Consider the following 15,359-nt stretch of genomic DNA (forward strand, 5'->3'; position numbering starts at 1 on the left):
TCCTTGGTCGTGGAGGACGAAGGTGTTAGTTATTGCCGCTCGAACTTTGAAACAATACTTTTGAACGTGATTACGTATCTGCCAAAACCCCATTAAGAAAACATCTATATTAATCTCGTTGTTCCACAAAGAAAACACGTTATAGATAATTTCAGACAGTAAAAACATGTTTGTCAAACATGAACGTAACATATAGTTTCTATACTATTAAACACAAAAATTTCATCTTCAAATATATTTCGAACAAATTCCAAAAATGCAAACGCTTGATCACATCCATACAAATCAATATGACTTTTTAACTTAATAATGTGCATCAAATGCCAAATACTAATCTATATAAACATTGTTATTAGCCGGGAAAAGCTCCCTAATTTCGAATCGAGGATCAAAATCTAGTTAACTTTTTATATAAATCAACTTGAATATTATAAAGATTTAGTATGTGTTGCCATTTATAATATGCCACTTTTTCAAAAAAAAAATTGTTGATTAATAAATTTGATATTGTACCTTGGCCGACCTTATGTGCCCATATTTAAGATATTATTAGACAGGAGCTTCTAAAGATAGAAGATCACAAGATAGGCTTTCAATATCGTGAAGATCAGAAGTCAAATCGTAAAGGAAACTATCTCTTTTGAGAATAATGCTCCAAAATTGTACTCTATTATGCCAATTTGGTGAAGTTATTACGTGGGGCAAAAAAATTGATAGAAGGAATAAATTTGCACGAACGCCGAATACAATACATGAAACCCAGGTGCGCATAGCCACACTTGCGGTAATCCAGGAACTCTTAAAAGACAATATTAACCCTCATCCAACCTGTTCTGAGGTGGGCATAATGGTAATTAGCCTATCAATTCACCAGACTTGGCCCACAAAAACATGGAAAACCAGGGGAAGACAGCGTCTGGTTTTGCACTAACAAGCGGCAAAATCTGATCCTCTTCTTTATTATATTAACGGACTCATCAACACTCATCTTCTTCATCGACAACTTTCACAAAGCAATTCTCCATTTACAAACAAAACACAAAGCTAAGAGTTTCTGCAATTAAGCAAAAAAAAAACAGAGAGAAAGATGAGTTCAAGGAGCAAATCGTGGTTAGTGGCAGCAACCATTGGAGCTGTGGAGGCCTCCAAAGACCAATTAGGTCTATGCAGGTGGAACTACACGATCCGGTCGGTGAATCAACGTATCCGAAACAATGTGAGATCCGCTACTCAGGCGAACAGGCTCTCTTCCTCGTCCACCACCGTCGTTGCTTCCGGTAAGGATGGTGACAAGGCAAAGCAAGCTGAGGAGTCTCTCAGAACAGTCATGTACTTGAGCTGTTGGGGTCCTAATTGATGAAGACAGATCTAAGATTTTTTATTATCTTTGCCATATATAGATTGGTTCGGAAAGCCTAAGAACCTTATTAGACGCTATGAGTCTTGGGGTTTTGATTGATTGCTTTGGGGATGCAATTAATGACGGATGCGAATTGTACAGAATGTAGAGATGAATATAGAGGTTTATGTTCATGTTACTGGAAATGACAGAAGCTTTAAGCTCGGTAATCACATAATCTATTAATGTTTGGGAAGTTAAAAGACTTAAAAGACATCAGTCTCACACAGAAGTTTCACTACAGTATCATCAAACAATTTAGCACCAATGAGAAATAATGGTTCGTACCTTATAGCTCTGAAATAAAAGGAAATATTAAAGGAACTCCAGCAATGACTAGAATTATAAGAACAGTTAGCTAGTTCTTGTGGTGAACAGAAAAAAAAAAAAGTTAGCTAGATCTTGTTGTTATTGGAGTTTGTCTTAAATCAAGACCATCCCACTTGGATCGATTTTAAATATATCACTTGGATCAAGACCATCCCACTCCAGAAAAAAAGTTATCTAGATCTTCCATAATTTTCTTAAATCACAGATCACTTTCATCTTTGATTTAGGAGATGTTAGTGGGAATTATATTTATAATGATTATTATAATTTTAAAGTTTAGTATTATTGGTTTATAGATTTTTACATTCTTATTAAAATCCAGTGTTACTGGTTTGATGATTTCTATACAAAATTATTTGTTATTCAAAAAATTTAAATTTTAATGGTTTTTCAAATCTATTAAAATAAGTGCGAGTTGTATTCTTAAATTTTTACTTCGTAAACCAAGATTTTGAAAGTATTTCATGTTTCCATAGAACTCATAAAATCATCATATTCCTTTATGGATTTTTAACTTAAAATCCCTCAATTAAGTTTGTTTAGGGTAAAAACTCTCAAACTAAGTATTTAATGAATAAACTCCTAAATTAACTTTATTTAATGAATTAAACCCTTTCCGGTCATAATTACCAGTACTACCGGTAAATTTTTAGTGTAGGGGTTTTTACATTTAAAAAAAAACATAAGTGAGGGGTTTTACCACTTGAAATAAAAAATTTCAAAATATAATAACGTTATCCAAAATTAATAACTTTAATATTTCAAAATTAGTTTTTAAAAAATTTCTGTAAAATATATGAGTCTACTTTATTTTCATAGATGTTCACAATATACAAATTCTCTATAACTCTTTCCAAATTTGACAAATCTCGTAACTTTTCAAATAAAAAACTCTATAGAAATCTAAATTTCACTAACATCTCCTTACTCTTCAACAAAAATGTCACAATTGGTTAACCAAACAAATCCATCTTTAAATTTTCTTTACTATCACACTATTTTATCAAACAATAATTCATTTGACCAAGATTTTCATTAAAAGTAATTGTAATTTAGATATTTTTAAAAGTCTTATTTTCATTTTTAATTACTTCAATACATCATATTTTATTTAAATCTAATTAACTAACTATATATCAGAAAGTAATATTATAAAACAACATAATGTCATTATTTTGACATATATACTTAATATTAATGTGAGATTCAACAGTTTTATTATATCAAAATATCATGTTTATATTTGTATAAAATTTGTCAGAACTTTGTTATCATACATTGTAAAAATTTATTATACTGTAAAAAATACATATCATCATTTTGTAAATAATTTTATTTTACATTCAGTTTAAGCTATATTTTCCATTTTCCATCTTCAATTTTATTAGTTTTAGAACTTATCATTTATAGTGATTTTTTAATCAATTTTCATAAAGTAGTTTGCAATAAAATGATATCAAGTAACATGTATTCAAAATAAGGTAAATTATTAATATCATCAATTTACTAATTAGAATTATTAATGTAAATTATATTTAAACAATATAATAAATATGATATCAACTTGCAAGTAATCCATGTTCAAAATAAAGTAAGTTATTAATGTGATATTGTTTTAAAATAAATGAAAAAAAAATTGACCAATGAAATTATAAAATTTTTGGTTAAAATACATTTATGAGTGACACGTCATTAGAAATCACTAAATTGATTTTTCTATTAATATATAAGAAGGCAAAATTCAATAACAAAATATGATATTGTCGTTAGGCATGGGCATTCGGGATCCCAATCGGGTTTCGGTTTTATCCAATCGGGTTTCGGTTATTCGGGTTTATCAAATTCAGTTCCATTCGGATTATTTAAAAATTCGGTTTGGGACCGGTTCGGGTTCTATCGGGTTCGGATCGGGGTTAGTAAATCTTCCAAGAACTGGTACAACTCAATTTACTTTCGGATTTGGGTCCCAATCGGTTCTTCGGTTTAAAAATATCTAATTTTTACCTACTTTTTAACCAAGAACTTGGATACATACTAATATCGGATTCGGTTCGGATTTTCGGGTTCGGTTTATTTGCCCAGCCCTAATTGTCGTTACAAATTAATTGAAAGATTAGTTTTTTTTTTTTAAGAATCAATCGGAGATATTACAAAAAAAAAAGTTGGCACGAGCGCCAGATATAGTAAGAAACCCGAGTACGCATAGTGCCATCCCGGATCTCTTAAAATACAATATTAGTCCGTATCCAAGTTGTTATCAGGTGGCACATTGATAAACAAGGAAGTTTACTAAATCCAGACGACAAAAACTTGGAGAAACCAGGGGGAAATAGCATCTGGTTTTGCATTCTTAACAAGTGGCTAAATATATAAATAGAACTCATGGACTCTCGTCTTCTTTCATCAACAACTTCCACAAAGCAATTCTCCATTTTACAAACAAAAAAAACAAAACAAGAGTTTCTTTGATTTTTCCAGTTAATTAAAAAGAGAAAAAAAAGATGAGTTCAAGGAGCAAAGCATGGTTAGTGGCAGGGGCGGACCCACATAGACATTGGGTGTGGCACGTGCCCCACACTAACTCTATATATTGTTTTATGAAAGTATACTTGACAATTAGAATCGTCTAGTTAAACTGGCTGCAGAGGTCAAAGTGTGCTCTATCCCACCCGAGTCCAAACCATGCGGCTGCGTTTCATTTTTTGTAAAATATTTTCTTTTGATTTTTTTTGGTCAGCAAATATTTTCTTTTGATTTACTATCTAAAACTATTCTCTTTTATAATGGTGTCATTTAATTTTTAAATAAAAATGATTATTTTCATAAAATATCATAAATTTGTGATGAAAAATGATTAAATGAACTTTCTTAAATCATTTATAAAATTCAACACACCCAATTCCACCCCTTAAAGACTAACGCCTAATTAAACAATAACTCATAAATTTAAACATTAAAGTATTTTTCTTGAAAGTATTTTTTAAATGATGGTTAACTTATTGTATTTTAATAAATTTTTAATATTTTTGTTCTCAAAACAAAAAACTCATAATTTATTTAAATTTAACTTTAATAATTCTTTTATTAAGTTTATTCTATAAGACATAAGCAAAAACTAAAAGAAATGTTTTTTTTATAGTGAAATACTATGTGGATATATAATTTTATGATATTATTGAAAATTAATATTTAAAATTGTAAAAAAAAATTCTTTTAAATTTTATTCATTTTGAGAAAATTAATGATTAATGTATTGTAAAAACTATAGTTTAATTTAATTTATTAAATTATATCTAATACAACATAAAACTATATATTATGCCCCATATTAAGTTATTTTCTGGATCCGCCCCTGGTTAGTGGCAGCAACCATTGGAGCTGTGGAGGCCTCCAAAGACCAACTAAGACTATGCAGGTGGAATTACATTATCAGATCTGTGAATCAACGTATCCGAAACAACGTGAGATCCGCTGCCCAGGCGAGCAGGTTCTCTTCTTCATCCACCACCGTCCTTGCCTCCGGTAAGGATGCTGACAATGCGAAGCAAGCTGAGGAGTCTCTCAGGACTGTTATGTACTTGAGCTGCTGGGGTCCTAACTGATGACAATGGATCAAAAGATTGGATCCGGCAGGTTATATCTATGTTGCGGAGTTTAAAATCGAAAGCCCAGAAACCCTAGATTGGAGGAATTTTTTTTTTTTTTGAAAAAGAGTTTCTAGATTCGAGGAATTACGGACTCTATGAGTTTTGGCGTTTTGAGGATTGAATTGTAGAGGCAAAAATGGTAATTGTTCAAAATGTATATAAATATCATATTATATATTATGATCTTGCTACATCTCAGGATATAAGCGTCCAAGTCCATGATCCATTTGTTTTACACATGATCAAACTTGACTCCATGCTCTTCTTGGAATTGGATTTCTGAGTGGTTTCGCATCAAGAAAAACACTATACGGTTTACGTCAAGCTCCGAGAACTTGGAACATCAAGCTTGATCGTGTCCTTAAGGAGACTGAGTTCACGAAATGCACCAAGGAACTTGCAGTATATCAAAAGAGAGAGAATGGGGAGCTTCTCATCATAGCCATATCTATGTCGATGATTTGTTTGTAATGGGGACTTCGCTCAAACTTATCAAATAGTTCAAGAGGTCAACGAGCATGAGATTCAAGTTGGAATTAAGGAGGAGAATGTTGGATAATTTCAATTAACTTGAGGAGCAAGTTAACTCGTTAAAGTGAAGTTTAATGGGTTGAGGGAAAAAGGAAAACATATCAATTTTAGAAATGTTTCCATATTATTATTAGGAAAAGATGTAGCTTCGTCCTATATAAAGAGTTCTCATAGAAAGATGTAACATCATGAGAAACATATTGATTTAGTTTTGAGAGAGTGTTTAAATCTAATAAGAAATGCTAGTTCTTATACTTTTTGTGTTCTTGAAAAACTTTAAGTTCGTACCTTAGCTTTGAAAGAAAAAGAAAATATTATAGGAGTTCGGAACTCCAGCAATGAAAATAGGAACATTTAGTGAGTACATGTTACTATTGGTGTTTGTTTTATGGTATTTATGATAACTACAGCCTTTGTTTTGTTTTCTTATTATCGTAATTGCATCATCATATCTAGTAATAATCTTAGTTATCGCAAGTAGGCCTGCCATTTTAGGTATCAGTTCGGTTCAGGTAGGATATTTTGGATATCAGATAGTGCTGATGAGGGCTAGATAATGCTTTTATAGTAACCGACTAATGAGAGCTTACTATTCATGGACAATGTCTATTAAAGTTGCTGAATTTTTCAGCATTCAATTTAGCACAACAAGACCCAATTCCATGGTATTGGATGGTGTGTTTATATTGCAGAACATTTTCAATGGATTCATTGAGGCCTTAGATTTGTGCTAAGTGCCATATCATTTTTGTATGAAAAATTGACTGGTGGGTTTACGGTTAGTCTTTGTCTCTGTTTTATCATCCTCCTCTACCCAGGGAGTGTACCTCCTCACCATCCTTTTTTGTGAAAGGAGATGCTTCCTCGGATTTGCTGCTAAGTTTTGGTTTTAGCTTTCTCACTGTTTATCTTTTTATGTAGTGGTCTATACGGGATCAGAAGAGGCAATCGAGATTAAGTTTGGCTCTAAGGTACATGATGGCTTTTAACGTCACTTTTTCTCAACACTTTCAAGCTCTGTCTCAAATTCGCTGTCATCTTCATTCGAAGAACTATCTCTTTTCTCTAATATTGTTGTAGTTTATACTTTTAATAAAAAGGAGGATATATAATTCTGTCTCTAACTATTGTAGTCAAACAAAATGAGAATTAAGGAAAATAATTTTTGATCCAATGTTGAAGCAAAAAAAAATGAAAAAAAAAAAATTCATGTGATGTTCATATCGATTTATTATGTACTTCTATATTTAGCTTTGTGTAGATAGGGAACTCTAACTGAACAAGAATAGTATCATTAACACAACACAAAACTTACATGAATTCCTTTCTCTTTTTAGAGGATATATATGTGACTGGATATTCTTTTTCTTCTTTGAATCATGTACATATACTAAAATAGTAAAATATATAAAAATATGTAGAAAGTTCAATATTACCCCAATTTAACTGATATATACAAGAATTGTTGAATAACGTAAACAAATTGAAAATACGATACCAAATTAAAGTGAATTAATGGAATAGATTTAGTTGTGTACTGTAACAGTTTCGTAGAGGTTTAGATTTCTTCAGACTAATCCAATGAGCTAAAAATACAATGGCTTGTGTTTATAATCCAAAAACTCAGTCAACGCAACAAATGAGAGATACATATGAGGGTTGATCCTCTACTTAAAGACAGAGACCATGAAAAAGTTCAATAACAAAACCTGATATTACCGTTACAAATCTATTGAAGTTGCTGACAAAAGAAAAGAAAAAAATCTATCTTTTTTTGTTTAGATTAGCTCCCAAGGATTAGCTTAAAAAAAGAGAATCAATCGGAGGAGATATTACAATTTTTTTTTGTTTAGACTGGCACGAATACCGATATAGTAAGCAAAACCAAATGCGCCTAGCTGCACTTGCGGCCATCCCGATCTCTTAACATATAATATTAGTCCTTATCCCATTTGTCAACAGGTGGGCACAATAAGTAGTCAATCCACCAAACCAACGTGACAAAAACTTGGGAAAACCAGGGGAGACAGCGTCTGGTTTTGCACTCTAACAAGCGGCTAAAACTTTGATACTCTTCTTCTTCTCTATTATTATATAAATACAACTCATGGAATCACTTTCTTTCATCAACAACTTTCACAAAGCAATTCTCCATTTTCAAACAAAACACAAAGCTAAGAGTTTCTGCAATTAAGAGAAGTACAGAAAGGAAAGATGAGTTCAAGGAGTAAAGCGTGGTTAGTGGCAGCAACCATTGGAGCTGTGGAGGCCTCGAAAGACCAATTGGGACTATGCAGGTGGAACTACATGATCCGGTCTGTGAATCAACGTATCCGAAACAACGTGAGATCCGCTGCTCAGACGAGCAGGTTCTCTTCTTCATCCGCCACCGCCCTTGCCTCCTGCAAGGATGGTGACAAGGCAAAGCAAGCCGAGGAGTCTCTCAGGACAGTCATGTACTTGAGCTGTTGGGGTCCTAATTGATGAAGACAGATGGATAGAGATTTTTTTCTGCCGTCGATTGGATCCGACAGGTTGTATCTATGTCGGGGAGCTGTGAAATCGGATTGTACAGAACGCAATGAGTTTTTGGGGTTTTAACGGATTCGAATTGTATAAGGCGTAAAGGATACTTGTACAGATTTCAGGGATGAATATAAAAGTTTTATGTTTATCTTACTGGAAAAAATAGTTATGTTTATCTCAACATATAGCTTCCATAATCCATTCTTTTGACACATCAAGCTTGTCCCTTGTTTTTGCTATCAAACTTGACTAAATGCTCTTCTTGAATTTGATTTCTAAGTGGTTTCGCATCAAGCCAAGCTTTAGATTCGGTAATAGCATGCTCTACAATGTTTGGGTAGTCAAAGACATTAGTCACACACAAGGAATAGTTAATAGGATCAGTAGGAACTCCAGCAATGAGTTTTGAATTAAAGAAACAGTTGGTGACTTCATGCCATTGTTGGCGTTTTTTTTCTTCTGAGAATTATCATCTGTTTCCTTTTTTCCTTATTACTCCACCTTCTGAATTACATCCTCACATCTAGAATTATTTTATATGAAATGGTATGTAACTATAGTAAAAATCTGCTTTAAAGTATACTATTTCATTAATTAATAAAATACTATTTTTAATAATATTTTAAAATAGCATGAGAAAAGTTCCTGTAAAATAATTTGTTACTAAACATCGTTCAACAAAATCTATAATAATTTAGAAAACATAATCGGTAAACACTAAAATTTCATTAATATTTCATTTCAGATATAATTATGATCTGAAAAAATTATAATATTATTAAACTATATAAATACTATTTTAAATTGAGAATTAATTGTTTTATCAAATTGTTCTACATTTTATATAATTTAGTTTGGAAGTTGACTAATCTTATATATTAAAACATAAGTCATGACTTCTTTCATGTACGATTTTTTTTATTTGGACAACCCCTTAGAAAATTACTTAAATGATTTTTTGTATACATATTTGAATTATTCTAAACAAACAAATCAAATAGATATTTCTAGATTTTCTCTTAATTACATCCCAATAAAATATTTTCAAATTTATTTATTTACAATATAAATATACATTCGTATTTATTTAAAATATAAATATATATTTTGTTTTCACTTAAACAAACATTTTAAATATTTAATTAATTTCGTAATTATTTATAATATACATGTATATTTCACTTTTACTAAAATAAATCTTTTAAGTATCTAACTAATGTTTTAATTGTATTAAACTCATGTATAATTTTGTATTAAATTTGTGATGTTAATTTAATATAATATTTTAATGTAGGTTGATATTAATTACACTTAATGTAGGTTATTCAGTCAAATATTTAAATCATACATACAATTCGATTAATATATATGTACGATTAAAATCTAAAATAAAATTATAAGTGAAATTAATATCTAAGTTAATAGTAAACTGAATGAAATTTGTCGTAAATATCATATAACTAGGATAAGACATGCGCCTTGCGCAGGGTGAATTTTATGATAAATATTTAAAATATATAGTATTTACAAATGATGTCAAGTTAGCAATATTTCGGTTTTATTAGGGGTAAATATGTCGGTTTAACTACATGTTTAGGTTTTATTCAAAAAAAACTACGGGTTTAGGTTCGGTTTGGTTTATTAAGATCTAAGAGACCATTAACCAAAGTCATATCAAATTAGTTTGGTTTGATTTGTGTTCAGTTTTATTTCGATTTCGTGTTCGATTCAATTTTAATTTAGTTTGATTTGTGTTTGGTTCATTTTTTTGTTTTGTTTAATTCAATCGAAATAATTTTTCTAGTATTGTTTTAGTTAAAAAAATATAATTTATAAGAACATAAACAAATCATCATTTGACACTAAGACATTATTTTCTTCATTAATATTAGTATACATTTTTAGTGAAACCTTCAAATAATTCAGATATTGATAAATTAATTGCATGATTTTTAATTTTAATTATCTTATACCTTATTCGCTTATTCACCACTCTTTCTAATTAATACAAACATTCATTTTACTGAAACTTATGAAAATTATATACTACATATATCAATTGCACGCATCATATTGTGCAATATTTTATATTTACTACTTATTTTTTGTTTTTTATGTAAATTATGAAATTATAAAATAATAATTATATATATTAAATAACTAAGAAATCAATTAATATATGTAATAAATTAATGTGCGCATATAAATCAAACGATCACTCTTGATTTTTGCAATCATTTTAGGGTAAATAAATCAAAATAATCACTCTTATATGTCGTATATAATATGTAATTAAATTAAATGATATTAACATAGATATTGCTTTTAATATTGATTTTATTAAATGAGGTTTCTATTCATATGATTTTATGATTATTTGCATATTTGTGAAACAAAATTTTACACCAACGATTTTTTTAATGTGGATGTTTTGAAGTTTCAATGATTTATAATCATTTAAAAAATGAAGATTTCAAAATTAAAATATTAACTTTTCAATATATGTTCAATGCAATATCAAAATATTAGTATGTATTTTCATACGATGTATAGTCTAATTTAAACGATATGAAAAATATATATATAAAACCTATTAAAATGAGATTATTTATTCATACGGTCTTATAATCATTGTATCCTAATATAGAAAAAAAAATTAAACTTTGATCACAAAAGTTTATATGAGACTTTTAACAGTTTTAATTTATAATCGTTTTGAAATATTCAAAATACAACATATACAAAAATCTATTTTTTATTATATGATTAATGTAATTGTGTAATTTATTTTAATAATAAAGAATTAAACAAAAATGATAGAAATTATATAAATTGTTATCAAATCTTTATTATTTAAGATTATTAATTGTCGTATATATTTATTTTAGTCACATTAGGTAATTTTCGTAGGTTTTATTTAAGGAAAAATATATGTGACCAATGTAATGGTAGAGAGTATAATTTTTAGACTATAGTTTATATAAGGTGCTTTTGAATTTTAAAATATGATTTGGAAGGCATACACAAGTGCCACATAGGATGGTTTTTTTTTTAATTTTTACAAAACTAAGGTTCATATTTTTAAATGATTCTCAAATAATATATAGGAGATATTAGTAACTAGGTGTTTTCCTGCACCATGTGCAGTAAAAAATTTTAAAATATTTTTAATAGATAAATATAAATTATATTTTAATTTTTATTAATATTATAAATTTTCTTTTTATTATTAATATTTTAATATAAATTTGATTTAACTGAACATTAAAATTAAGATAATTTTTTTTTGTTTATTTTGAATTATATTTAAGAATGTGTATGTATATATTTAAAATTATAATCTTAGGTAGATTTTTCTATCTATTTATTTTAATTAAATATATTAAATAAATATGTAAAATTCATAATTGTCAAAAATTAAAATCAAACACTATTTATAAAATCTGTAGATATATATAAGAAACTAATGATTTTACGATTTAATTTGATTTTATGATTTAATTTTTATATTTTCTAAACATATGTATATATTTTTAAAATATTTTTAACTTAAATGATATTTCGAAATTTGAAAAGCCATAATTGAATATATTTATTTTAACGATGATTTATGAGTTATTACCATATTTTAAAAAAGTCCAAAAATATAAGTCGACAATAAATATAATATATGATTTATTACCATATTTTAAAAAGTTTACCAAAAATATAAATTAACATTAAATATAATTATTCATGTCATATTAATCCATAAGACATGTCATCAATTTTAGTAGTTATGTCACAATTATTAATCTAGGTGTTTTCCTGCACCATGTGTAGTGATAAATTTTTTAAAAGTTCAATTTTATATTTTAAAATGTAATTTATTAATATTATATATTTTATTATTTTGAACAATAATTAATATAAATATAATTAATTAAGCATAAAATTAAGTGAAAATATTTTTATTTTAAATTATATTTAAGAATATATATGTATATATATAAAGTTAAAATCTTAAATAAAAAGGTTATCTATTTCATTTGGTTAAATGTATTAAATCAACTTGTACAAAATTACTAAAATCATATAAAATTGTATAGTTATCAAAAATTAAATTAAATAATATTTATATAATTTGTAGATATCTAAAAGAAACTAATGATATTACGATTTATATTTTTTAAAAAATTTAGAAAATTTAGAAAATTTTAGATAATAAAAATGTTATATTATAAAAGTAAAATTATATAATATTTCGAAATTCAAAATGTTATATTTGAATATATTTATTTTAGTGATGATTTATGAGTTATTACCATATTCTATAAAGTTTAGCAAAAATATAAATCAATATTAAATGTAATATATGAGTTATTGCTATATTTTAAAAAGATTTCCAAAAATATATATCAGCATTAAATGTAATTGTCCATGTCATATTTAACCATATGACATATCATCAATCTTAATAGCCACGTCACAATTTTTTTGTGAAAACGATTGTAGATAAGACACGTGGCAAATCACTTCTCAAATATAGATTAGGGGATTTTTTATTTTTGTAACTGATCAAGATCGATGATACATATATTTTTATCACTAATTTAATGTGTCTTGTTAATGATAGAAATTGAATTGCACACCACTGAATATTCAGTTTAGTAACTTACCATATTTGGTAAAGTTGGATATTTCAAAATACACTCATCTTAATTGTATGCTGTCTTTCTTAGATACACTTCTTAGATACATGCCTTATTCATACAAAAAAAATATTTCCTATGTAGTTATGTTTATTACATATGTCTCGCTGAGATAGAGACCTTATACATTTCATCTTTTTTTTCTTTTTGTAACCATCAAAACTGCGCTATGGCTGTTGTGCTTATTGGATGCGTCTCGCGTAGAACTGCATCCACGATTAGATGGATTTAAGATTACTTAATAAACATCTTAAAACTTAAAAAATAATTAGCGATGGTGTAAGGTTTTCTTGTCTGAGACACAGCGAAACCAAAACCAATAAATGTAGATCCAAACTTGAAATCTGAAACCAACCAAGATGTTTAGAAACCCAATTAATACCTTGAGACCAAAGGCATCTGCGGAAGATATAATAAGCTCATCCGAAGCTCTGTCACATAAACTCTCTCAGTGTTCCTATAATCAGAAAAAAAGCATTTCGTCTTTAGACAGGCAGCTCATAGTAATTATTTGAAGTCTCCAGAGCACTAATTAACTTGTTTCTGGAGGAGGTTGACCATCAAATATCTAGACCTTATATTTATATTTTGGAAAGACCTTTACATAGCTATGGTGAACGGACTTGTTTCACCGGAAACGAAGAAGTAAAAAGATATTTTTTTTTGGTTTTTGGTGAGAAAGATGACATAAGTTTATGGGATGAGCAGAGTCAAGGGTTACATTAAAAGATTAAGTGCTTAACATCGTAGATATGTGAATATGTTACTCTGTGACAAAAAAAGAAGTGAATATGTTACTGTTAATGTTAATAATAATATATAAAGGATACACTATAGTTTATAGTTAATGTTTTTAGCAAAAAATTAAAATCAATTTTGGACCAACCAGTTTTCCAATTGAATATAATACTGCCACATATGATTAATTGAGTACTTAATTGATTGACACGTAGGAAGAGACAGCTTTTAATTAATACAAAAATGAAGTTATAACTTTTTAAAGCTTCCCAAATAATATATAAGGGATGTAAGGTTTTAATTAGTGTTCATATATTAATAAAAAAGATATCACTAATAATTTGAAACAAAAAAATAAATATATGTATGCAAACTATTAAATTGTTGTGTTTGAAAATATATAATAAACTATTAAAACTATATACCACTAATCATGTAAACCAAATAGTTACATGTATAAAAATGAAAATAATCACATGTACGGTTGTGCGGGTCGAGATCTAGTTTATTAACTTAAATCTTCTTGAAATAAATTTAGTATTGTTTATTTCAAAATTTTATTTTTACTATGTCAAATTGAAATTGATAAAATAATATATATACTACATTTTCTAAATTGTTTCTTTTTGCTAATTTTCTATTCTCTTAAAAATAGAGAATAATAAAGGTTATTGGCATAAATTCAAACCAAAAATATTTATTAAAAATAGTAATATGATCTCAGAATTATTTTCATTATTTATTTGTCTATAATATTGTTTTCAATTTATAATGATTTTAATTGCTTCATAAAAGTTTCTTTCATTATTTATTTGTCTATAATAATGTTTTCAATCTATAATGATTCTAATTGCTTCATAAAATTAATATAAATTAATATAAAATAGTTTTATTATAATGTTCCGCCTATAGGACGAGTCGATCCTAGTTTATTAGGTTAATTAATATATTAATTTCTATCAGTTTAATGTATATCGTATATAAAGCAAACAAAAATCAGATTTTCTATATATAGATATCAAAATAAATACAGCCACTAAATGTAATATAATTTTTTTTTTATAAAATACAAATTAAACTTCTATTAATGTTCAACTAAATCTAAATAAATTAATATTAAATCGTTAAACCAAACTACAATTGGTTTTATAGATTTAATTTTTAAACCAATAAAATTATAGACTAAAATTATATTGATTATAATAAAAATACTAATTTTACAAGTTATTATAAATGTGCAATACGCATGAAATCTCATGGTTGATTCTTTATTTAAAAAATATTTAGTGTCGTATGATATTTTTTTCGTTCAAAATGTTACATGTTTTAGAAATTTCAAAATATTAAAAAAAATATTTTAAATTTTAATTATAAGTGTATTATTTCTTGTGAGTAATTATTTTCCATAATTTTAGTCAATCATAATACAACAATCACAACTATTTTTTAAAAGTCCAAAATTTACAATTATTACTTAATAAAAATGTAGTAAAATAT

General features: G+C 27.5%; 2 protein-coding genes across 2 annotated transcripts; both read left to right on the forward strand.

Annotated features, from left to right (window-relative positions):
* The first annotated feature begins 979 nt into the window (after positions 1–979).
* On the forward strand, positions 980–1,569 carry LOC108811713 (uncharacterized). Its single transcript, XM_018583801.2, has one exon. It carries the CDS (start codon positions 1,088–1,090, stop codon positions 1,355–1,357), a length of 270 nt encoding a protein of 89 aa, XP_018439303.1. The 5' UTR covers positions 980–1,087; the 3' UTR covers positions 1,358–1,569.
* Positions 1,570–7,928: 6,359 nt separating this feature from the next.
* On the forward strand, positions 7,929–8,586 carry LOC108852618 (uncharacterized). Its single transcript, XM_018626120.2, has one exon. The coding sequence runs from the start codon at positions 8,122–8,124 to the stop codon at positions 8,389–8,391; it is 270 nt and encodes an 89-aa protein (XP_018481622.1). The 5' UTR covers positions 7,929–8,121; the 3' UTR covers positions 8,392–8,586.
* Positions 8,587–15,359: the final 6,773 nt, after the last annotated feature.

The sequence above is a fragment of the Raphanus sativus genome, chromosome 1, assembly GCF_000801105.2.
Source record: "Raphanus sativus cultivar WK10039 chromosome 1, ASM80110v3, whole genome shotgun sequence".
NCBI classification, from domain to species: Eukaryota; Viridiplantae; Streptophyta; class Magnoliopsida; order Brassicales; family Brassicaceae; genus Raphanus; species Raphanus sativus.